At 35.5% G+C, this 26,644-nt stretch overlaps 1 protein-coding gene across 1 annotated transcript; it reads right to left on the bottom strand.

The window, feature by feature from the left end:
• Positions 1–17,625: 17,625 nt before the first annotated feature.
• Positions 17,626–26,411, bottom strand: LOC126724724 (disease resistance protein RPV1-like). Its single transcript, XM_050429097.1, has 6 exons — positions 25,888–26,411; positions 21,469–22,576; positions 21,054–21,320; positions 20,162–20,965; positions 19,120–20,049; positions 17,626–18,183 (listed from the first exon to the last, which is right to left on the bottom strand). Exons 1-5 carry the CDS (start codon positions 26,385–26,387, stop codon positions 19,273–19,275), a joined length of 3,456 nt encoding a protein of 1,151 aa, XP_050285054.1. The 5' UTR covers positions 26,388–26,411; the 3' UTR covers positions 17,626–18,183; positions 19,120–19,272.
• Positions 26,412–26,644: the final 233 nt, after the last annotated feature.

The following is a 26,644-nucleotide window of genomic DNA, read 5'->3' on the forward strand; positions in this document are numbered from 1 at the left end:
GTGGCCCGAAGCTGGCCGCATTCACTAAAGCCTTTGTCTTGGTCGTTAGGGTCTAATACCACGTGAACAAAAGGCTAGCACTACCCCTACTCGAGTAAGGTAGCGAACCCTGTAGAAGACAGAAAAAGGAACATAAGAATCATTTGGGACAAAAATATGTGAAATAAAAGCAATACTATGCATTTTGAGCATAACATTGTGACTGCAAGAGTTAATATGCGTGCATATACTGCATGTATGTGCACACATACCACGTGTACATGTGCGCATGCTGAAGCATGTGTCCATGTGATTTTATGAACATCTATGCGTACGCATGAGGATTGTACACGCATGCATATAGCTGGTTTGCGCATACATACATGATGCATGTGTACGCATGGGTGCAACCAAAATTGTTCTTCACCATTTTCGGCCTACCTTGGATCAAAATTCATCCTAAACATGTTCCTACCCCTCCTAGGACATCAGGTTTTTATCTAAAACCACCCCACAACAAAACCCAAGCATTTACAAGTCTAAAAATGGATTAAAGCAAAAGATTAGAGCAAAACTTGAAAATGAGAAAAGTTTGAAAAACTTACCATTCTAGCTCGTGCATTGTCTGATAGATGATCTCTTGGTCTGTAGAGCAATGGAGGAGACTTGGTTAGCCTTGTGGCTCCAATCCAATGGGTGAGGTTGAAGACATCATCGGTGATCAAGTAAGAAGCTTTCTTGGCCTTAGGTTCCATTGAAGAAGATGAGAGAGTTTGAGAGAGAAAAAGATTTCAGTTTGTGCAAGGATGAAGAATGAGAGGAAGGCAAAGGCTTTTGTAGGGAGAGAGAGGTAGTTGGAGAGTTAGGGAGAATGTGAAGAGATGAGAAAGATGAAGAGAATATAAGAGAGAAAAAAAAAATAAACGGTTGGTAACCGTTGAGAAAATGAAGAGGTAGGAAGTGCATCTGATGACTAAACTACATATAGTATAGGCCCCTACTAAACTATGTGTAATTTAGCAAAAGAAAAAATTATTTTTTTCTTTTTAAACATGCTAGTGGACTCCTAGAAGACAAGAAATAGGAAAAAAATTTAAAATCATCCTAAGTGGATCGTGAAACATCAGAAATTACCAAGACGCCTTGAAATGACAAAAATACCCTTCAGCGGGTTGAAAGGCATGACAATTTGAGAAAACTCCCTTGTGAGTCAAGATCACCAAGAAAACTCCCTCGTGAGTTAGAATCGCCAACACAACTCCCTAGTGAGTCATAAGAAGAAAATTTCCCCAGTGAATCATACATCATTAGAGGCTTCCTTGTAAGTCAAAAGATACCTAGAAAAACTCCCTTGTGAGTCTAGAAACCGAAGAAAAACAAGAAAACCCCATGCAGGTTTAGAGAGTTACTCAAGTAAGTTTTCCATCGAAGATCATAGCCACCACCATATTTGTGCACATATCCTTCAGGAATTGAATATGCAGGCATAGATCTCTAGGATAAATCAGAAAATAAGAATGAGAGTTGAGTACATATCCTTCTTGGAATTGAACATGTACACCAGAATCGAGGCACAAGAATAGAAGAGATTGGGATAAAGGCAAGAGCCATTTTAAGAAATGAAGAGTTTGAGATAGAGATAGAATCACCTAGAGGCAGAGCCACTAGGAGAAGTTTAAGCCAAAAGCCCCAAATGGAAACCACAGATATGTATCCTTTAGCTCGTAAAAGTGCCTTATTTTTTTGGTTGATGGTTGAGGCTGTTGGCCATGTTTTTTTTTTCTTTTTTAGTGACTCTAGGATAGTGAGTCACTCACCTTTCGCTTGCAATTGGCAAACTAGGTTTTGGATAGTGAGCTTGTCATTGCTTGTTTCTTAAGTAACACCTATGGGATTTCGGTTATACGAATCCCACACAACTCTGTGGAGTTGCACCTCGCCCTATGTATGTGTGTTGTTTGTCATGTGCGTGGGTTGGGCCTGAGCCATACATAGAAAAAAAAATGTTTTGTCTCTTTTTCTTTTGATTCCGTTAGCAAAGCTCACAAATCAAAATTGGGGCAACTATAGACACCTTATTTTGTACCCCTTACAACTCAGGTCCTCTTTCCCCAATGATGGCAAACTCTGAGGCCAAAGGTTAATGCCTAATCTCGTGAAAATTGACTTGAGGAAATGCTTATGGAAAATATAAAATTATTTTTGGAAGAATAAATCTATTTTTGGAAAAGAAAGGCTGCTAGAAACCCTAAGTGTGCGTATGCATACATGCATATGTGCACGCACACTCAAGCCATATGTATGCATGCTTAGTGTATGCGTACACATACCCCAAGTATGCATAAACATCTAGGGTTCCAGAATGTTTTGAAAGGAAAGCTTTTTGCATTAAAAATGGTGTGGAAAGAATCCCATATCGTCTAGGAACCGCCCCACACCCTATTTTACCACTATATAAAGCCATAAAAGGCACTTTCCAAGGGAGGCGAATATACACGTTATTCTCTAGAAAATAGTGAATCAAAGAGGGAGTTTTCCACAAAACATTCTCAATTCAAATTTTACTTGGTTGGGACCTATTTTTGGTCTTGGCCTTTGAGTTCTAAAGCTTACTAACCTACTGGTTTTGTTGATTAGATTGACTGAGAAGAACGGTTAAATCAAGCTCTAGAGAGTTCTTGTGTTCGGGTAAAGGCTCTAACTTTGGCTTTTCACCTTTTATCTTTTTTTTTTTTTTTGTTTATATGTTTTTCATACCTTTAAATATGTTTGTTTAGTTTAGGTTTACTTCGTGTTTATGTTGGAAGCATGCTAGTTTGTTAGTTTTCTGTCTTTCTTTGGTTTTTCTTTTCTAGTTGTTGGGTTTGTGTTTTCAGGTGTGTATGCGTGCACATACAATTGGGCTACGCACGCATGCCCTATATATGCGCACAAGCACTCGTGTCCAAAAACCCTAATCCATTCCTTTTTTTGTTTTGCTTTCTTTCACCTGTTTAGCCTTTGTTTAAGCTTGTTCTTCATATTCTTAAGTATCTATCTTCATGTTTTTTGTTTTTCTTTTTATGTTGTCTTTTATGTTTGATTAGGATTTTGTTTGTTTGAATATCATGAACATGCATATGGATATGAACATGCATTGATGTACAGGTGCTGTGATGCATTGAGGTAAGTAAGTTAAGTCATGCATAAATCACATGAACATGCATTTGAATGTTGAGTTGTGATGCCGTTGCTCGTATATGCTTTATGACGATATATCATGTTGCTTTATGTAGATGCATGTTAGAGTATGTGGGAGTTATAATAACATATTAAAAAACCCTTTAATGAGATTAAGACTTGGAATACAATAAGTGGAGGTCAACCTTCAAATCGGGTGGGGTTGGGTGCCTAACACCTTCCCAAACCCATACCTAAACTCTGGACACGTGCTTTGGTAAAGATTATTCATTCCACAAAGGGCGCTATATTTATGATTCATAGACCTAATCTAGGTGGCGACTCCATTTACACCCTCCACCATGGTCCACCCTAGGCCAAGGCATACTTCCCACGGATCTTTGGGGGAAACCTCAAAGACAGCCCGTCGCGAGTGCTTATGCCTACACCAATCAAGGAGAAGGACAACATTATCCCTGCATCTCAGGTGAAAGGTACCTATCTTTGCATGGAATTGTTGCAATAGAGCCTTAATCAACACGTGCCTTATAGAACAAGACGTAATACTGATGAATGTCCCAAATCCCTGGCCGACGAAGAAGGTATGATAGCACATATGGGTCTCCCCGTTAAACAAATGCTCATAAAATGTGGACCATGCCCCCCCCCCCCGGTCCATGGCACTTATTGGGTCCATACTTTTAAAAGCAAAGAGAAGCTATTCCTTAGCGCGCGCGCGCACACACACACACACACACACACACACACATATATATATATATATGAATGGGCAAATAGGAAAAGAAAGATAAGCATACCTAAGCTCTCCGAGCCTTAGCAGAAGGATGTATCCTCAACCCATGTTGCAGATGAGTATCTCTAATAGTTTCATCTATCTCTCCAGTGCGTGCCTCTGCCCAAACCTGACCTAGTAGGTATCTCGACTGGTAGGTGCTACACCTAGGAATGCGAGGGGTTGGCACAGCCATATCATCGGCCTTTGAATTTGCCTCTATGCCAAATATGATCTCGTCCTCCAGATCATCATCCTCTAGAACTCTCTTGTCCTCAGGACAAGTGACTAGTGAAGAGCCAAACACCAGAAGCAATATAAGACAGCCAAGAGGCACTAGCTGACTCAACTAAACATCGGCTTCGAGTGCGTAATGCAATATCGATGCCCCCTTTGGGCATGATGTCATTTCCGCCCTTGTCATAGTGACTCTAAAAAGCTCAGGCTACTTGCCTGCTAGCCGAAGCTGTGTCCTCGTCACTAATGGATGAGTCTCCTATAGATGAAACAAAGGCAGGAGTCTTCCTGCAATCCCCGCTGGATCTCGATCCTCGAGGCATAATCTGTAAAACAAATTTATGATTAGTTAGCAAGTCCATATCATGCATGATCATACCTAGTATATCCTCTACTAAAGTTTTTCTTCTCTCCTAGCATACCCTCTGCTAATATTTCTCTCTTAGGATTTGATTTGACGGCAATCGTTTAATCCTGGTTTTTATCAAAATATCATGTTTTCATCAAAATTTCTCTTTCGAGGTTTGATTCGACCGTGCTCGTTTAATCTCATGAGGGCTTGATTTGACCGTGCTCGTTTAATCTAAAGTTTAATTATTCTGCGCTTTATGTGTCGTGCTTGCCTTCCATGAATTATTTGACAGAGGTCCATAATTTTTCTTAGGACTTCATTCTGCCATGCTCGTTTAGTTTTGCTCTTGAAAACCACTTGATGCTGATCATTGATTTTCATCTTTCGAGGTTTGATTCAACTGTACTTGTTTAATCTCATGAGGGTTTGATTCGACTGTGCTCGTTTAATCCGAGATTTGAGTATTATGTGCTCTATGCGTCATGCTTGCCTTCCAAGAATTATCTGATGATAGTCCATAATTCTTTCTAAGATTTGATCCCGACCATGCTTGTTTAACCCTATCTATCTTTCAAGGTTTGATTCAACCATGCTTGTTTAATTTCATGAGGGTTTGATTCGACCTTGCTCGTTTAATCCAAGGTTGAGTATTTTGCCCCCTGTGTGTCGTGCTTGCCTATTTTGGAGTTACTGGATGGAAATCTCTACCTCCCCTCCAAAATTTGATTTGGTTGCGCTCGTTTAGTTCTATTCTCGAAAATCACTCGATGACGATAGCTGATTTTCATCTTTTTGGGGTTTGTTTCGACCATGCTCATTTAATCCTATTCTAGAATACTCTCTGCTGATGCTTGTCTAATCCAATTCCAACATACTCTCTACTGATGTTTGATCCAATCCTATTCCAGCATACTTTTTGCTAATGCTTGTTTAGTCTTATTCCAACATACTCTCTACTGATGTTTGATCCTATCTTGTTCCAACATACTCTTTGCTGATGCTTGTTTAATCCTATCTTTATCCCAAAAAAAATTTCCTATCTCACTAAGGTTTGATTCGGCCGTGCTCACTTAGTCCTATCTCTATCAAGATTTCTCTCGAGGGCTTTGATTCGGCCGTGCTCGTATAATCCCACATTTTCCAAACTACTCTCATTTTAAAGCTTCTCCTTCAAATCAAAATTGTTTTAATCATCATGTTTTAAATTTTCTAGATGTTTCGTTTTATCATGCATAGCATTAAGTATGTTTTACCTAGCATTTCCCATAGTTTTCATAGTTTTTACCATGTTTTCATAGCATCCCGCATTTACATATTTATCTATATTGCCTAAAAATTAAAAATTTCCCACGCATATGAGTGTGCGTGAACTCAACTATACAGGTATGCAATTCGCATGTATATATATGAATGTACATCTTTGTGCATGCATGTATGCACATGTGAAAGCATGCAAGTATGTTTATGTTTGCAAATCTACTTATGCATATGAACAAAAATATTTCCAAACATCATCATAGCATAAATGATAAAATATATATATATATATATATATATAAACGCCAAAAATAAAATAAATTCTAGCATGTTCCTAGTGGCATTGCTACTAACATATTTGTAAAAAGAAGAAAATAGACACTTACCTTAGATAAAGAATAGGAGTTTGAAGCAGAAAGCTGAAGTCGGGAACTAGACCCGCATGACCAAGACATGCCTCGAGGAAGAGGTTTATTGGTGATAAATGGCATTGGGAACCCATTTATAGCCGTTCGTACAGACGGGCTGCCCGGGGCACCTTCAAGGGCCACCGGATAGTGTTAACTAGGTCAACGCTGACTATTTGATCAGCTATAGACACCTTATTTTGTACCAAGTTAATAAACTTTAGTCCTTGGTCCCAATGATGAGCTTGACATGTCTATAAAAGGTAGTTGAAGTTATTTTGATAGTTTGGAATTAATCAAAACTCAAAAGTGCTCAAATTGCTTTGAAAACAATGCTGAAAAATGACTTTTTCTGACTCTTTTGACCATAACTTTTGATCAACAAATAAGTTTTGAGTGAGATTTGTTTCATTGGAAAGTAGACATCCTGGGCTTGAATTTGAACATACATTTTGCCTAATTTGGATTTATATTGAGTCATGGTTGCTTGAAGTTGAGACATCAAAGCTGTTAGGAATTAGGGTTTTTAAGGAGTATGCATATGAATTAATCATGTGTGCGTACGCACACTTGAAAGATGCGTACGCAGGCCAATTTTCTAAGTTCCAAAACTTCAGTTTTAAGGGCATAAAACATCATTCTTTGATGTGGGCCGGCCCCTAGACCCTTGGGAACATCCAAAGATGTCTAAAAGGCCCTAAAAACCCTAGTCTTAACATATAAATACAACATTATGCCTCCAAACTAAAACCTAGCTAGAGAGAGACTCTTTTTCAATATAACTCTTCCAAAACTCTCTCTTTCTCTGAACTTTCTGCACATCAAGCATTAAGCACGTTTTTTGGTTCCTCACAAACTCTTTCTACTACTCATTAGGGCAGAAATTACTTTCTAATCTAAATCAAAATACTTTTTTAAACAATTTTTTCAAGAACATATTTTTATTTTGAGTTGTGATTACTTGTGAACTGTTGAATCTTTTGATTTGCTTGATATCTCATTGATTATTGTTGTGTAGGCACTGAGGGACCAGTTAAATATCAACCAAGTTGTGTTCCATAAGCAAGGTGAGTCTCTCTTTATAGCTCTTCCTTAATTTGGATCTTTTATAAATTGTGTTCTTGTTGTTCTTGATTGATTTATATGTTATGCATGCTTTGAAATATGATTTGATTTGTTTAGTTTTGATTTGTTGTGTCTCACCATGTTTGAGTGAAGAATTGAATTAATATATTAGAAGCATGCTAGGTTTTGTTTGATTTTTGGTTATTGCTTGCTTTAAAATTGTGTTTTTGGGCATGTATGCGTGAGCGTGCTTTATGTATGTGTATGCATACTCGTGCCTAGAAACGCAGATTTAGGGTTCTTGCTATTTTGTTTGTTTTGGTTTGTTTTAATCACATGTTTAGGTCTTGTTAAGTCTAGTTTTCTCATGTCTAGCATTAGGGTTAGTAGAATAACATGTTTCACATGCTTGGATCAATAAATTAATAATTAGGGTTTTTGTTTTGGTTGAATCACGTGAACATTCATGAGAACTTGAACATGCATTGATGCATAGGTGTTGATGTGTTATGGTGTAGCGAGGTAAGTGAGGTAAGTTATGGATAATTACATGAACTTGCATTTGATTTGGTTGATGAACTTGATGCTATGCTTGGATGTTTGGGATATGCTTGATTTTAATGCCTTGTTGATATATGCCTTGTGATATACTTGCTGCCCTTGGATATATATTTTGCTAGATGAATGGAAGGGTTTTTATGCTATGGATAAGTGTGGGACATTTGCCATGTTTGGGTGTTAGATGCATGTTAGTGTGTGTGAGTTTAGAATAACATATTAGAAAACCCTTTGATGGAATTAGGATTTGGAACACAATGAGTGGAGGCCAACCTACTGGTCGGGTGGGGTTGGGTGCCTAACATCTTCTCATCCCCATACCTAAACTCTGAACAAGTGCTTTAGTAAAGATTAGTTCTTCTACAGGAGCACTACAATTATGATTCGTAGATCTAATCTATAGATGGCGAATTCATTACACCTCTGCCATGGTCCACCCTTGGCCAAGGCGTACTTCCCAAGGATTTGGGGAAACTCAAACTTGTCGCGGGCGCTTGTGCCCACACTAGCCCAAAAAAAAAACAAGGAATAGAGTTTTTGCTCAGTGCCAAGGTGCTAGATCCAAGAAAAAGATTTTCAGACCCTCTACAATAGCTCAACCTCATCAGGGTAAAATCAGTTTTGACTTATAAATGGTCCAATTTTTTGCATGTAACCTAGATGCAACAAAATTTGGAATTACGTTCTTTATCCAACACCTCTCATTGTAATCGAGATGTTAAATAAAGAAGGGACAGCTATAGATACTGTATTTTGTCCACCCTTAATTTGCGTGCTAGATTCTAAAAATTCAAAAAATATTAATTTTTCACCGTGGGACCGTGGGAACATGTAGATTGACATGGTACAACCTGTTTAGGCATCGCACTACTCGAAGTGCCTTTCTAGGTCAAATTAACCAAAATGCCCCTAGTCAACCTTGGGTTGACCAAAAGTCAAAATTGGTCAAAACCATCCCAAAACAACATTTTTCATGTTCTTACATCAAAATCAAGCTTATCAAAGAGTTCTGTCAACTTTGGCCAAATTTAACTCAAGGTTGACTATTGGAAGTGCCCGAAAGCCTAATTTTTATCTGACCATTAGAGGGTTGGAAACCAACTTTATTACGAAGAGCATAAAATTCCCTTTCCAACGACTGCTCATGGGTCAAAATCGGAGTTAAAATGGTTGAGATATCATCAAAATAATGCCTAGCACATTAGCTCGCATCCTAAGGCTATAATTTTTGATCCGATTGTTGGAATTTAAAAATGTCAAGTGTTATGGAAACTAGACATCCATATCTTTCCAATGCCACTAGAATTAGCGTAATCGAAGTTTGGAAAAGCCTTCAAATGAGCAATTGAAGTTGGAATTAAAAAGCTAGAAAAAGACAAAATAGCTAACATCATGATGATGTCAGCTAAGCGGCCCTTGAAGATGCACTATAGATACCACATTTTGTACTCCTTACGACTCGGGCCTTCATTCCCCAATGATAGTAAATTCTAAAGCCCAATGTTGGTTTAGGGCCCAATTAGATTGAAATTGACTTGGGGAAAGTATTTATGGAAAATATAGAACTTTTATGAATAGAATAAAGCTATTTTTAGAAAATAAAGGCCATGAAAACCCTAGGGCATGTGTTCGCATACACTTGTATGCGCATGTATGCTTTAGACCTGCGTACGCATGCTTTATGCTCGAGTACGCATACACAGGCATGCATACGCATGTTAGGGTTCCAGAAACTCTAAAAGACAAGTTTTTTGCATTAAAGCTAAGGTTTGGAATAAATCCCACATCATCTAGGAGCCATTGTAATACCCCAAACCCATACCAAGGATTTAGATGCACAACTTGTCTTATAAATAATCAACAATAATATAATGAAACAGAGCATAATTAAATATCCACAAAAATACTCCTACCCATCAAAATCTTTCCTATGAAATCCATAAAAACTAAAGTTTAACAATATTGTCTCCAAATACAATCTCAAAGAGTTCCATAAATGCCAAACTCATTATCCTAAGAAAATATACTAAAACAGTCCATCAACTAACATAGATTCAAAAGAAGTCTTCAATCTATGGCTCCAATGATCTACCTCCAAAAGATATTGCATTGCTCTAATCTGAAAGGGTGGAGAAAGGGGGCTGAGCTAGAAGCCCAATAAGAGACTACATAACATGAGGATGTCTTTCAAAACAAAACGTTAGTATCATTGACAAAATATAGTCTTTACAAAACATTTACGAATAGTTTTAATAGTAATATAATATATTCTATAAAATTGTCAAGAATAAAACATTTAACTATAACGCTGTAATCATTAAATAAAATAATAACCACTTTAGTTAGCCAAAATACACTAAATAGGTAGAAACAATATATTATAGTATAAACAATTTTTCCACTTATAAAGGTCAATAACAATAAAACAGTAGTTTGATATGGAAATATTAGTCAGACAAAGACATAAGTTGCTAAACACTCGGTGGGTGATTCCCATAGGGAACAATAACAACCTCAAAGAGGCAACACTGGCTCCAAAGAGCAAATGATAACACTGGCTTCAAAGAGCAAACGATAACACTGCATCATACCACAATAACACTACATCGGCCGAAGGCCAACACTTAACCCTATGTTGGCAAAGGTTGCAGACTGTCTAGCTGATTGTTTGAAAACATTCTTACTTTATTACAATATTATCAATACCAATCATATATCATATAACAAATACTTTCTCAAAAATATAATTTTGAATCATTCTTAACATATACAGTTTCAAGGTAACTATTAAGAAATAATAAAATTCAGTTATGTGTACAAAGCATTGATAATGGTATAAGTTTTTGAAACTTCACTTTTGCAATTATGTAAATATAAATATATTTTTACCAAGAATATATATGAATATACATGTCTTGAGAGACGTCATGTTCTGAAGTCCACTTACCTCTAGTTGCTAATACTCGTAGTCTAGATCCAAAATCAAATGAGCTTTTCCTCCATACCTAAAAGTAAAGGAGTAACATAATTATATAATTAATCCACCTTGACGTATACCATAAGGATGTATGGGATGCTTCCTAATAATTTACTAGTCTTTAAACATCTCTACAATCCTCTATAACATATTACTTCTCCTTACTCCTATTATGTCTTTGAGGCTAATAGAGGTATTACAACCCGTAAGTATACTATCTAATGAGAATATGCATGCTAACTGTTCACCAAGATTTTCATCAAGTCCTAACAGGTTAATACCAATACCACCATTGTCTAGTTCAGTGTCAGATTTATATTTTCTTTAAGATTTCATATAACACGTCAACACCACCATGAAATACTCTATAAGATCCAAATATATTTATAGCATCCATAAAAATCTCTACCCGTATAGCAATCTATAGCATGTACTGAATGTTAGAATTTTAATCTAACATATATATAATATCCAAGGATTTTCCTATCCGTAAGCCATAGAAAGAACACAATAGATTTATCAATTAATTCCTACCTGTAGGACTTAGTGACCTGAAGCATGTATTGATAAAAGTTTAGAAACTTGACCATGATATAGATTACAAGATTCAAAAGTCCAGCACCACTACCATGCGTAGACTCTAGCAACTATCACTCAAGAGCTTATCGCCTAATTCAAGAGTTCATATGGGACATTAAAGCAAATCTATTAAACTACTCTAGCAACGTAGGTTATTTCCATGAGGGTTTGAGAGAGAGATATACCTGACCACACGACCACACGGATGCAGGATTTGTCTCTTGTAATTTTGCAGTCTCTCTCTCTCTGTCTTTCAGCAGGAAAAACGCTAACTTACTTACACGTTAAAACTGTTTTTACTTGGGCTCAAATTTAAAACCCACTAAAAACTTAAATAAGCTTCCCAAGACTTTAATTCCCACTAAACTCATATTAAGGTTGTTTAGATGGGCTAGGACTCTAAGAATTCCAATAACACTTAAACTCCTAACCCAAAAAGGTTTTAATCTCTTATCTTTTCTTTAACTGATAAGGAGACTAAAAGTTTAATATGAATAATCCAAAAAATAACTCTCACGTTACATCTTTTATTTATTTTCTTTGTAGATATCATAATATAAAATAATATCACCTTCAAAATAAATTAAATAATTCATCAATTTCATTATAGAAGCAATAAAATTAAATTTAAGTGAGACGGGCGTTACAGCCATTCCAAACCCCCATTTTCTTAATATAAAAGCCATACATGGTACCTTTTCAAGACACAGAAAATCCTAAGGGAAAATACAAGATTCACTAGAATTAGTGGATCAAAGAAGGAGTTTTTCACAAAACATTCTCAAGTCAATATTTTTCTAATTTAGGTCTTTTCTAACCTTGATCTTTGAGTTTAAGATTACTAATCACTTTTGTATTTGATTGTGAATTGATTTGACTTAGGGGAACGGTCAAAATCAAGTTTGGAAAGCTTTGCTTTTAAGGTATTAAGTTCTAACATTTTCCTTCTCTTTTCTCTATTTTAATTCTACTTTTTAGTTGTTTTGTTTATGTTTTAATATGTTTTGTAGCTTAGGGTTTAGTAGCTTTCTATTCTAAAGCATGTTAGGTTGGTAGATTTACTTTTCTGTGTTATTGTGTTTCTGTTTCTGGGTTAGGGATTTTTAGGGCGTGTATGCGTATGCATACAATTGGGCTGCGTACGCAGGCCTTGTGTATGTACACACATATTCAAGCCCAGAAACCCTAATTTGACCTTTTTTGCTTCTATTTCTTTATTTCTTTTGTTTAATAGGCCTTTATTCTAGCTTGTTCCCAAATGTATATGTCTCTGTTTCTCTGTCTGTTTGTTTGTTTGTCCTTGACATGTTAGATTAGGGTTTCTTTTCAATTAAACCATCGATATGCCATGAACATGCACATGATAGGATCATGCATTGATGTATGGGTGTTGTGCTACTGTGAGGTAAGTCATGCACTCACATGAACATGCATTTCCTTTTGTTGATGAACATACTTGGTTGAATGATGTGTTCTTGATGTTGAAATGCCTATAACACATTTGATTGTTACATGTTTATTTTTCTGCCTTGAGGATGACATTAGCTTATTTGTTTGTTTCCTTGGATATGGTTTGAAATGAATTGCCATGATAGATGTATGCTAGGGTTTTTGGATGAAATGCCACATTGTTTGCTTAAATTTATGCTAGTGTGTGTGTGAGTATAGAATGCAATATTGAACATGGCTTTAATAGAATTAAGATCTAAGATACAATGAGTGGAAGCCAACCCTCGGGTTGGGCAATATTGGGTGCCTAACACCTTCCCAAGCCGTACCTAAACTCCAAACCTATACTTTGATAGTACAATCAATCCATCCATGTAAGGGCGCTATATATATGATTTCTAGACCTAATCTAGGTAGAGACTCCATTCTTTTTCTTTGCCTTGGTCCATTCAGCAGAGGCATACTCCCCTCCTGTTGCACCCACATGCATCAAGCACTTTTTTGCCTATAAAATGCTCAAAACATCCTTTTCCATATCAAATTTTGATAGGGATGAATTTTGTGGTCATAGGGCATCTTTTCTAGGTAGTTTTCTCTCTCTTTTCTCTACATTTCTCTCCTAAAACACTTAAAAACCTTTGATTTTCCACTTTTCTACACATCAAGGGTAGTGTTATTGCTCTCATCTCCCTCTCCTTGGTCCATCTACCTAGGATTTAAGGTTTGGGGGTGTAGATGTAGCTTTTTAGCCATAATCTACACCCATTTTATTTTATGTCTCTATATTGCTTTCTATATTTTTTCCTAGCGTGTTTATTGCTTTATCTTGCTTCCTAGCTTGTTTTATTGTTTTCCTAGCATGTCTACTTGCCTTCTCAACATGTTTTATTACTTTGATGTTGTTGGCCTAGCCTTCTTGGGCCAGGATATGTCTAATTTTCTTGTTTGTGCTTCTTGCCATGTTTATGTGCTTAAAGCTTTGTTTGGATGCTATGCATAGTGCTTCTTTTTAGCTTTTGTGCATCTTGTTGGTGCCTTTTTCTTGTGTTTGGCTTTTGGGTAGGGTGTAAATCTAGATCTAGTGGTCTAAGCCTACATCCATACACCCAAGTTTCAATAAAGGGTTTGTATTTGTTCCTTTTTGCATGTTTGTGCTTTGTTTACTCATTTCCATGCTTTGTGTGCTTGCACCTTTGGTGCCTCTTTGTTTGTTTGGTAGCATCCTTTTTCCTTTTGTGGTTTGTTTGGATGTAACCATGTGTGAGATTACATCTTCGTGATGTTTGCTTGCTTGTGGCTTGCCTTTCTCTCATTTCGTTTAGCTTTCCATGCTAGGGTTTCTCATGTTAGCCTTGTTTGTGCTTTTTAACATGTTTAGCTCTCCCCTTTGTGTGATAACATGCTCTACTCCCTTTATGCTTGCTTTGCTTGGTTTGGACTATCTTGTTTGGCTTTCCTTGTTTTGTTTGCATCTTTGCATATTTATTTACTTGTTCATGTATGTGTCTTCATGTGCTTGTTTGTGTCATCAAGCTTAGCTCCTACCTATAATGTCATGCTAGTTCACACCCATCTTTGTACACTAGATCCTGAGCCCCTTTTAGGAGCTTTGCTTGATGGCACAGGTATCATCCGTACTCCAATATAATGGAACTATGGACATCAAATCCAAACCTACATTTGTCCTTCTTGGACACCCTCTCTTGCTTGTTTGTTTGATAACATGCTTGTTTGCCCCTTTAAGTGCTTTCTTTCCTTGTTTGCTTGTCTTGTGTGTATCCCTAGTGCTTTCTTTGTTTCTTTGTTATCTCTTTGGCTTGTCTACTGGCTTTGTATTTTCTTTGTTTGTTGCATGTACACACTTGGAGCAAGGGTGCAACTTCTAAAATGCAAGCTAAAAAGGGCAAAATGCAAGCAAAAGGAGCAAGCCCAAAAAGGGCAATGTTCAGTAGATTAGGAGGCTTAGCCTTTCCATGTGGTTATCTCTCTCTCTCTTTTAGCCTTTTCTTTAGAACCACGTTTCTAGACTAGGGCTTTCTTTCCTTGTATCTTGCTTAGGTTGCATTCTTAGGGTATGGCAATATCTAATTTGCATGCGGTGTGATTGCTTTGATCCATGTCAGCTAGTGACATTGGTTTCCCCGTGTATGTGACACGCTTTAATGTGTTCGATACTTTGGTGAGCCCTGGCTTGCCTTAGTATGAATATACCGACACATGTCGTATACATAGATACGAAACCTTGCTAGTACGCCATAGCGCACTAAACATGAAACTCTGTTGGACACTTGTCTTCAACTAACATTCTGGATCCCGCAACACCACCCGATTGCACCACAAGGGTCACCGGCTGAAAATGTGGTCAAGCTACAATGCTTCCCAAATGTCCAAGCAACAATCAACACTTTATGTGGTGAAGACAGTGAAGGATAGAATCTCCTCTCTTGGATATGTAAATTGGGAAAAGGAAGGAGAAAAGGCTACAAAGGAATTTCTCTCTCAAAGGAATGGGTACCATCCTCTCAAGGTGGGTGTTTTTTATCTCTCAAAACACTATCTCTAGGTTAAAATTTGGGGGAAAGAGATGTATATATATAGAGGAGAAAAAAAAAAGTCACAACTGGAGTTCTAGAATATGAGCTGTCCAAGGGCATTCGCGAGTCACACGCAGGTAGGCCCACTCGTGAGTTCTCCAGCTCTAACCAACTTTCAAAATTCCTCACATGAAAACTCGCGGGTGTTACCAATCACAAACCACTCACGAGTCAGTCCTGAGTTCCAATGATCTTGCAATTCTTCATCAACTTTAAACCCAACCCAAGTACATAAAAACTCACAACAATAGATAGAAATACAAATAAAATTACAACAAATTTGACACGGAATAAAGCCAATAAAACACCTATCGGAATTCACAACTTAACAATCTCTAATTTGGCTATTCCGTGACAAAACACCTTATGACAAATTCTAGACTTAAAAGTGAATTTGAGAACATAAGAAAAACTCACTCACACCTAAATCTAAAAATTGTGATGAACTTGGAACATTTACTTGTTTCTTGAACATTTGCATAAAATACATTAGACCCTTAATTTTAAACCAAGTGATATAGGACAAGTAGAATGTAGTAGGTAAAAAACTATTAATCAAACCTAAAGTGATCTTAACTACCCTAAAAAGATGACTTCTCCCCCTTAGAATGTGTACAAGCACAAGAGTCCAAAATTTCTCCCCCTTTTTGTCACGGATGAAAAAGGGATTAAGAAGGAAGATGAACAATGAAGCTAAAAACAAGGATTATGATGCATATGGGGTACAAGCTGTGAGAGAAATGAAGCTCAACAAAAAATGAGTGTATGAATGAATGACGTGAATGGACTGAAGGGTATGAACCACAATCACAAGCATTCACACAATATAGATAAGAAAATGCACCCATACTAAGTGCACACATAGTCTAAATGAGCCAAAAAGGCATAAACTAAAATTAAGTGCAAATAGATGTCATGATGCATGAATAAAGTCCTATATTCATTCATAAGTCAATGTCAAAGTTTGAGACTCATTAGAGTTCAAATGACGATGAAGATGTCATAGAGATATTACACTAAACACTTAGCATGCACCTTAATTAGAAGACTCAAAGAGTGAGGGATGACCACAAAAACATGCCTAAATACAAGATATATATATATATATATATATGTCATAAAGGGCTAACATCAAACACAAGGCATCAAATGCAACGTAACTCAATCAAAAAGTCTGAAAAAATTAAGTATTTCAACCACTATTGTGAAAATCACAAAATAGAACGCAAATACCCAAATTTCAAAATCTAAGTACCAAAATCAACGGAATATGTAAAAGTTTTTCTTACAAATATAAAAGGAATGAAATGCAATTGATTTTGATTGGGTTCAAGTGAAAAAATGTATGAGGGATTGGGGGAGAGAGAGTTGCGCGAGATAGATAGAAGAACTTTGAAAAAACGAGACCCATGAAATCCATTAAAGGGCTGATCTGGGCAATGCGTGGACATGACCACTCACAACTCACAAGTGCCTCTGTCCAAACTTAAAAAGTTTTAAAAGCCAACTCACAGCCTGTATTTTGGTCATTTTTAGGTTTTGATGGTATTTTGGTCATTTTTTTGGGTTTTGAGGGTATTTTGGTCATTTTTTCGGTTTTGGGGGTATTTGGTCATTTTTTAGGTTTTGGGGGGTATTTTGGTAATTTTTAGGTTTCAAGGGGGTATTTTGGTCATTTTTTGAGTTTTGGGGGTATTTTGGTCTTTTTTTTGGGTTTTAGGGGTATTTTGGTCATTTTAGAGATTTTTGAGGTATTTTGGTCATTTTAGTGGTTTTTAAGCATATTTGGTGATTTTAGAGATATCAGGGGTATTTTGGTCATTTTAGAGGTTTTATGGGTATTTTGCTAATTTTAGAGATTTTGGGGATAACTTTGGATGTCTAAGGGTATATTGGTAATTTTGGAATATTAGGGGTATTTGCATCATTTTAGGTATTTAAGGGTATTTTGGAGGTCAAGAGGGTATTCAAGTAATTTTAGAGGTATTTGGGTCATATTGGGTTAAATGGGTGGGTTACTAATTAAATGGGTTGGGTTGGTAATGGATAATTAATTTATATATAAACGGGTCATAAATGGATAAATGAGTAATTATACACCCAACCCGCCCATTTGATACTCCTACTCACAGGTAACCTCACTCATGAGAAAGTTGGATTTGGGTGCACCAATCATAAGCTTACACTTATTTGGGTGTAGAAATTAGTGTGTACCTTGGAGTTTTCTTTATTTTTTTATTTTTATTTTTATATATATCAAATAAGGAAATCTGGACCAAACTAAGGCTCCAAATAGTTTACAAAATACATAGAGGCCTGATCAGCATAGCTTTTAAATGTTGCTAGGATCGAGTCATTAACCAAAAAACATGCTATGGATTAGCCTTCAGTCTTTCATTCGTCCATGTCTTCCAACAGTATTGAATCTTTCTAGTTAGCTGTTGCTTTCCTGCTATTATTTCACTTATTTGTTTTTCCTTGGTTAGGATTATCATACTAGTGAAACCTCAAGCTTTTGCTTGGTGAATAGCTTCCCTGGCTGCCAACGTTATTGAGTGCTTTGGATTCAAGTCTTTACTGGAATGACACCCTTTAAACAAATATTTTCCCTCCCTGTCTTTTGTTAAGTAGGCTATTCATCCTCGTTGCAGCATTTTTCTGTTATGCCCTTCAATGAGTAGAAGAATCTACCAATCTTCCTGTCTTCTTCTTAATTTTAGATTGGAAATAAGTCACTGAGTGATTCCTTCTTCCCTCTTGATGTAGGCTCTGTTGTACTTGTCAATCAAAATGTTACAAGCCATTAGTATTTCATAAGGGTTTGGTACCTTACCTTCAAATAGGAAAAGCTTAAGCTTGAGAGGTAAAAAGAATTTAGGAAAAGCTTTAGCCATTAGTATTGAGTGATCTCCTGCTCTAACACTATAATAAATTATCAATATTCCAAAAAAATAAGTTTTTAGGAAAATAGTGAATATAATCATTTAACCATATCTCTAATTTTTTTAAAAAAAAATATTTTGAAACAGGTCAAATGATGACTTCCTTTCATTAATTCTGCTTTTCCTTTGCTGAAATATCTTTCTAGATTTACACTTTGTTTGGTTGCAATTGAGGGAAAAGAAATGACATGAGGGAGAAGAAAAAAAAAAAAAGGAAAACACTTTCTCTAATGAATGTTTAGAAACAAGAAGAGAAAGAGAAAAGAAAAGAGAAGAATTATTATGCTTTCCTTTGTTTGGTTTGTAGAGGGAAAAGAAATGAGAAGAAAAATATATGATTTTTTTTTTAATTTCTATACCCACTTGAGATTGAGAGTAATAAATTTGAAATTTTGGACAAAGGGGTAATTTCTTTAACATGAAAAGTCAAAAGTGATTGTTTATTGCTCTTTTTCCCTTCAAATTCGCCAAAATTGGGTGGATAGCTAAAAGTGGGCCCAGCAGATTGTGTTTCAACTGTTTTTCTTTTCTCTCTTAGAATCCAAACAAGAGAAATAACATGACTTCCTTTCATTTCTCTTCTTTTCCCTCTCTTTCACTCTTTTCCAAACATAGTGTTAGAGTTCAAGAGAGAGATAGAAAAGTGAAAAAGACATCAAAATCTGAAAATGAAACAATGGAACTAAAGGATACCTTTACATTAAACAATGCAAAAGAAATCAAACAAAAATGATGCAAAAGAAAATTATTTCAAAAATGTCATAATAGTACCTTGACATATATCTTCATTCAAATCTTTTATCAGGATGTTCTCATATTCCCCATTGGACTATCCAAATTCCTCGAACACATTGAAGTCAATCCCACCAAATATGTGGAGCCCACCTCCTTCAGACACTGGCAACGAGTTTTAGCTCCACACAATCATATGCAACTCCTTTCTACTAAGGGCCTCCTTCTCTTGCGGCTATTGTTGATGTTGATTTTTTGTGCTTTTAGTAATTGTTGTTGAGAAATACTTCGGGTTGGGCATACGGTATGGCACAACAATCTGCGTAGGATGAAACCTGGACCTCGGAGAAGAGAAGGTCTGAGCCTTTTGTGCACAATTCTCTTTGAAATTTGACCACGTCTTGGTTGGACTTCTTCATAGTTGTCACGAAAGATACCAGAATTCTGAGGAGGAGAATGAGAACAAATACATTGTACATGGACTCCCATTCCTTTAATGAAAGGAGTAGATTTTTTTGGTGCAAAAGGTGGAAAAAAGATTTCACAAAAAAGCTCAACATGATTCCGACGGCCTAGGTTCAAGTCTTGAAATTGCTTCTGCAATGAGCTTGGAGGTCTGCAGTAAAACCAAAGATGGTCAAACCTATTTTTGAATAAGATTCCTCTTCTAAATGTTCGTCTATTACCATTGACAGAAATGTCGACATGATAACAATAATCGCTATAATCATCCTCCATTCCAAAAGCAACACATAGGCCAAATGTTGGAAATTCTGGACCCATCCAAAATGATATGGACCTTCCAACACTTTGATGGTTGAACCAACTTGGAATCTCATGTCCAGGTAGTATAATTACATATTCACTAACTTCTTGGGATATTCTACTAGATAACTGTGGATCCATTGATTCATCACTTCTGACACCTAAACATGATATATTTGGTGGAAGCCCTAAAATTTCTCCAAACTGCATCATATTAGCAAATTCAACAAATGACAAGTTAGCAAATCTACTCATGTATTTTTGAAGGAAATATAAATTGTTTCTTGATAACTTTGAGAGAGGGAGAGAAAGAAACCTGAAGGAATAATTTGCTTGATAATTGTGAATCCAATGAGTGGCAGTTTGATGTAAGGACTTTTATTATACTTTGTGGAAGACTTGGAATTTCCAGAAGCTTATTGCACCTTTCGATAAAAAGCATATGTAGTCTCTCAAATCTGCCAAAGAATTTTGGGAGGGTAACAACATTGCTATCGGTGATGTATAAACTTTCCAATGAGAAGGGGCAACAAGAAGTCAGTATAAAATCTATTTCAGCACGAATCTTAAAGAAACTAAGAGATAAATAATTCAAGCTCGGAAAAATATATTGGGAAAGGCCTTTATAAGAATCGCATGGTGGTTGCCTATCATTCTCCAATTCCTTTGGAAATATGACATCACCATAAAGAGAGAGCCTCTCAATATGTTGCAATTTATAAATGCTGCTTGGAAGATATAGTGAATGGTTTCCGAGGAGTAAAGTCTTAAGCCCAATGAGATTCCCAAATGATGAAGGCAACTCACAAATACCAGTTGAGTGCAGTGCTAACTTGTCTAAACATTCCATTTCTTGAGAAATATCAGGGAACTTCTTGAGGCTTGAGCAACCTGTAAGTGTCAAAGATGCAAGAGATTTCATCATGAGGTAGCTTGGAAGAATTTGAAGTTTAGTGCAATTGCTAAGTTCCCATACTTCAAGCTTTTGAAGACGCCCTACGGAGTCATGAACCTCAACTAAATTTGTACAATACTTAAGATCCAATTCTTTAATGTTTGGGGCCTGAGATAAGTCAGGTAATTTCCTAATGTATTCACACCAACTGAAATTCACATATTTAAGGTTTCAGACGAAAAAATCTGTAGAAGAAAAAAAAATATTAATATAGTCTAATGAAGTAATAATTTATAAATATTAAAGAACATACCTGTGTGAATTGATTCTCCAATCGACTACGAGACATGTTGAGCGCAACCAATTTTTTAGGACAAAAGTTGGATGGCAATGAAGAAAATGGATATCCAGGCCAATCAAGAAACCTTAATTCATTGGGAAGATATTCAAGGCATCCAAAACTGTTTAGATTATGAATTATAAGAAATCTGAGATTTTTCATCTTAAGAAATTGCTTCTTTAATTGCATCGTCATTGGCTTAGGTGAGCACAACATTATACCTTGAATTTTATCTGACCCCTAGTTGGACAAAAGGTAAGTGAATCACATTACAAAATAATTTTTTCTATAAAAAAAGGCGATTTATAAGGAAAAGAAAAATAGAGAAGAAAGTGAAAACATCTACTATATGAAGAAAATGGAGAAAGTGAATTAAAACAAATTATACCATATTTTTGGCTAGTATGTCAAGAGCATCCTCATAACACCATATCCTGCTACGTTCTTTGGGCTTATGTGGTGATTCTTGTCGAACAATGTCCCTACCCATTTGTTGTAGCAAGTCATGCATCGACAATTTATTATATTGATCAACAGTCACAAGACACTTGTCAATAATTTTTGGAATACCAGATATTGGGTATAAATCACAAGTTTCTAGTATATCCACAACATAATCCATGTAATGTCCATTGAAGAAACATGCAATATCAAGAAAAATATCCCGTTCAGTTTCATCTAATTCTTCATAACTTATTTTCAGTATTTTCTGAATACCTATATTAGGAAATTTTTCATACTTACGTAATGCACTTTTCCATTCAGCTTTTGTTCTTCCATAAAAATCAGCACCCATTATTGTTAGAGCTAATGGAAGACCTTTCGCATAGCGTATTACTTGGTTTGCAAGTTCCAAATAATCTTCCTTGGGTTTGTTTCTCTTGAAAGCATGTTGATTAAAAAGTTCAATAGCTTCTTGTTCATTTAATCCCTTAACCTCATAGGTTGAAAGACCATTTCCAAGAGGAGCTACCAAGTGCTTATCTCTTGTTGTTATAATAATTCTACTTCCCGAAGCAAACCAATCACATTTTCCAAGCAAACTTTCTATCTGATCTAATTCATCCACGCCATCAAGAATTATAAGAACCCTTTTGCAACAAAGACTTTCATTTATCATGTTGATTCCTCTCGATATGCTACTCACTTTCAAATTCCTATCCCCTAAGATTTCAAAAAGAAGTGTCTCTTGCAGTTGGGTTATACCTCCATTTGTCTTTGAATTCTGGCTGATATTCTCTAGAAAGCTACTTCCATCAAAAAGATTAAAAAACCTATTATAAATAGCTTTTGCAATTGTCGTTTTACCAACTCCACCAAGGCCATAGATTCCTACCATGCGAACATCATTTGATTCAATATCTAAAAGTATTTTTATGGCCTCAACTCGAGAACTTATACCAACAGGATATTTAGCAACAAATAATGGCATTCGATTAAATTTTGAATTTGATACCTCTTCAACAATTCTTTGGATAAATTCAAATTCAGTACAACTGCAATTCACAGAGCAATAAAAAAATGTAGTGAGTTAAAATATAATAAGAAAATAAGAACATAAACTAAATTCAAGATTCAAGATGTTTAGTTTGTACATTACAATTAAAGTTTCACTAATTAAAGTAAGTGACATATAACTCACAGATTGATGAACTATTATTTTATTAGCACCTCTTTTGGTGAGCTAGCAAATTAGTTGTCACAGTACTCCTAACCTAATGAATGAGTTAGGCATGGACAACAATCATACACTTATAAAGTTTTCACTTTACATGCATGCAATGCCTTCTTATATAGTGGTAACTATACTGAAAGAACTCTCAATAATTCAATTGCCAAAACAATCTCTGATATAATAATGAAAACAAAAATCCAAGACCTCATGTGCAAAAAATACTAAATTGTTGCAAGAAAAACAATAACTTTCATAAATAAGATATTTATTTTTAACAATTTCATACTATCTTCTCAGTGATATAATACCATTCCTGAATTCCCTCAACCATAAAATATCGATTTTTAATCATAAGAACTATCAAATTTCTTGCATTCAGTCCCCAATTCACAAAGAAAAATTCAAAAATCATGACCTCTGTCTAGATCTACTAACCGTCTTTCACGGGAAAAAATCGCCAAAGATTTATAATAAAAAATATTATTCCTAGGAAACTACTATTCCAAAACAATATATCAATTAATAACAAAAAGAAATTTTAGTGTCCTTAGCTTGGGAATCTCTAGCCTCTTCTCTCAAGTGTTTGGGTAGTCTCCTCCTGGGGGTTGTTTGAGGTAGAAACAACTAATGGGTCTAAGCAAGGCTAGGGTGTCTAACCTAGGGTATAAATATTATAACCTAGGGGTGGCAATTTGTTTTGGTAGATCGTGTCAAAGTAGTTGAATTATATTACATGGGTCAATCTTAACATAACCCATTTAATGATCATGTCAAAATTGCTAAATTCTAACATTACCCATTTATTAACAGGTTGACATGACACAATCTATGTAACATGCTTAGTAAATAGTTTTTGCTGGATTGACTAAGATACGACCCATTCAACCTATTTCCTAAACATGTTGTATTAAGTTGGCATAAATACAATCCATTTCAACTAACTAAAAGAATTTGACACAAAATTATTAACAAATTTTTATATTTGCAAGCAAGAAATCCACTCCCCAATGTAACCAACTCAATACCTCTTGATCCACTTCCTCCACTCCTTAGTTTAATCCATGTGTTCCCATTTGAGAAATACTTCAAAGCCTTCATCGGTAACTTCTCTACAGTCCCATTCTGAGTGAGATTCGAGTTGCTAAAGATGCTGCTTATGCTTCTGTACCTTCTAACTCAACTTCTTACTTCGACCCGTGATCCTCCCTCAAGCCTCAAGGAGACCTTAGCTACATTGTTAGATAAGGTGCATCTTATGCATGTGGATGTTCATCAGGTACAATACACATAGACATTACATGGGTAGAGGTTGGGTACACTAACCACAAAGATTTACCAACTAAACACCCACGTAGGTCGTGTGCTTTGACAGGCGTTCTGCATTCGTGAGATCAGCCCCCCCAACATCGACAATGGTGAGGTGTTACCTCAACCATTGGCTAGTTCCTAAAAAAAAAAAACCTCAACCTTTTGTAACACCCCACTTTCTTTATCTGTAAGAGTGAGGAAGAAAGAAACAAAAAAATAAAATAAAATAAAAAGAAGTGAAGAAGAAGGAAGAAAGAAAACTCTGGAGGAGAAAGGATAGATAAAAACAAGAAAGATAAAAGTTGTGGAAATGTGGACTGTGGAGAGCGTGACGTGTGGAGATAAAAAGTAAAAGGGCCAAAAAATTTAAAAGAATATAAAAATGGAGAGAGGAGAAGGAATGGGGGAGAAAAAACTCAAAAAGAGAGGAAAAAAATTGGAAGAGAAAGTGCTTTTTTTGTTTTGTTTTGTTTTTTTTTTTTTTTTTCATTGAAGGAAGAGAAAAGTTTTGGTTAGTGGGCAATGTTATGGACAAAAACAAAAACAAAATTATGTTAAAGTTTTAATACAAAAATGCTTATTAAAAAAGATTAATGTAAAAAACATTTTGTACAAATTCATATTATAGTGGAATAGTCTAATTAAAAATTGGGATATCGCATCTCTTATATTAAAAAAAAATAAAGAAATTGTGTACTACAGTAGTATAATTAATAAAGAATTTATGTAGTATAATTTTACTCCTGACTTTTGAGCAGTACAATAGTTTAGTTCTTCCTCAAGTTGTGGTATTAAGGGTCTATTTGGTTGGAATGATAGAAAAATAGGAGGATAAAAAATGGTAGGAGAGTAGAAAAAATTTTAATTTCTCTCATTTTTGTTTGGTTGGGAGTGGAAAAATGGAAGGATGAAAAAAGTAAGTTTGTATAAATTTACGCATATACCCTTGTTAAAAAATGATGACCAATTAAAACCAAAAAAAGGATAAACAACCAAAAAAAATCAATCACCTAAATTTATTAAAAAAAATAAAAATCATTCCTAGAAAAAAAAATCACATCTAAACAAAAAAACACAAAAGAAAGCAAAAGAAAAAAAAAAAAAATATATATATATATATATATATATATGAGCACGGGACGTGTAGGAAGCTTGCCCAGTAAAAAAAAAAAAAAAAAAAAAAAAAAAAAAAAAAAAAAAAAAAAAAAAAAAAAGAGGCAACATCTAGGAGGAAAGAAAAAGAAAAAAAAGGGGAAAAAAAATGAAGAGCAACGTGGACAAGCCCATGTGCAACTGAACATGGGCATTTTTGTCCAAAAATGATGTCCAATTTTTCCCTTCAGTTTTCTCTCTATTTTGGAGAGAAAATTTTTTGGTGGGCTTGAAAGAAAACACATGCATCCCCTCATTTATTTTCCTTCATCTCCATCAAACCAAAAGTTTAGGCTTTAGACATAAAGTTGCATGGAGAGTCCAATTAGGTGAAGGCATAATCTTATTGGAGTCCTACTTCTAATACTTTTAAAATTTTCTAAATAATTTGCGAGAGAAATTCCTAATTAGTTGGTATATAAGGCAACCTAATATTAAGTTCTTTTATTTCTATCATTAACCTATAACTAATTACTTTAGTAGAAAATGTGATGACAAAAAAAATAAATAAATAAATAAAATACCTTTCAAAATTTGTCAAAACTTAGGTAAAAAGAATAAGTAGAATAACCAAATAGTTAGGTTGGGTAGTTGTTTTAACAATAGAATATAGTGGTCATCATAAAACCAATAAAACTCTAAAAAGTACAAGAGTAAACACTAAATACATACTTGTGCTTGTAATGCCAACGAGATATATTGGCTGCTTCATGTAGAGCATCCCTCCACCTTTGTATCTTTTTGTTATCCTTAAATTTTTCTTCATGTTGAGTGAGTGCTTCCCCAAACTTCCCTTTCTGGTTACTAACATCTGATGGATCCACATTGTAAAACACCGGTAGCACCAACTGATCATTCTTCTTACACTCAACAATTTTAACAAGTTCATCCAAGCACCAAGTGGAGGATGCATAGTTTTCAGAAAATATGATTATTGAAATGGTTGAGTTCTCAATGGTTTTGAGAAGTTCTGCAGAAATTTCTTCTCCCCTTGGGAGCTTATCATCAATGAAGGTGTTAATACCTTGCTGACATAAAGCATTATACAAATGGCTTATAAAACTAAGGCGGGTATCTTCACCTCTGAAACTCAAAAAGATTTGAAAGTTCTTGGGTTGTTGCGTTAAAGAGAAAGAGGAAGATGAGGCTACTTTGCTAGTCACAAGCGCCATCAGGATTTATGAGCAATCGGATGAGAAGATCTGAAATTCAAAGGAGATGAAGGAAAGCTATGAAGTGGCTTGTCAATATATAACTAAGTAAAGTGAATGAAGAATTCAAGGTAAGTGAATGGATGCAAGAGGATACTTTGATTTAGTCTTGCATTTAGTGTGACCAATAACTTTTTAAACTTTCAAGAGACAATAAATACTTTTTACATTACAATATCATGGAAATTTTTAAGTGAAGCCCAAAATAACTGTTACAA

Source organism: Quercus robur, chromosome 5 (assembly GCF_932294415.1).
Source record: "Quercus robur chromosome 5, dhQueRobu3.1, whole genome shotgun sequence".
NCBI classification, from domain to species: Eukaryota; Viridiplantae; Streptophyta; class Magnoliopsida; order Fagales; family Fagaceae; genus Quercus; species Quercus robur.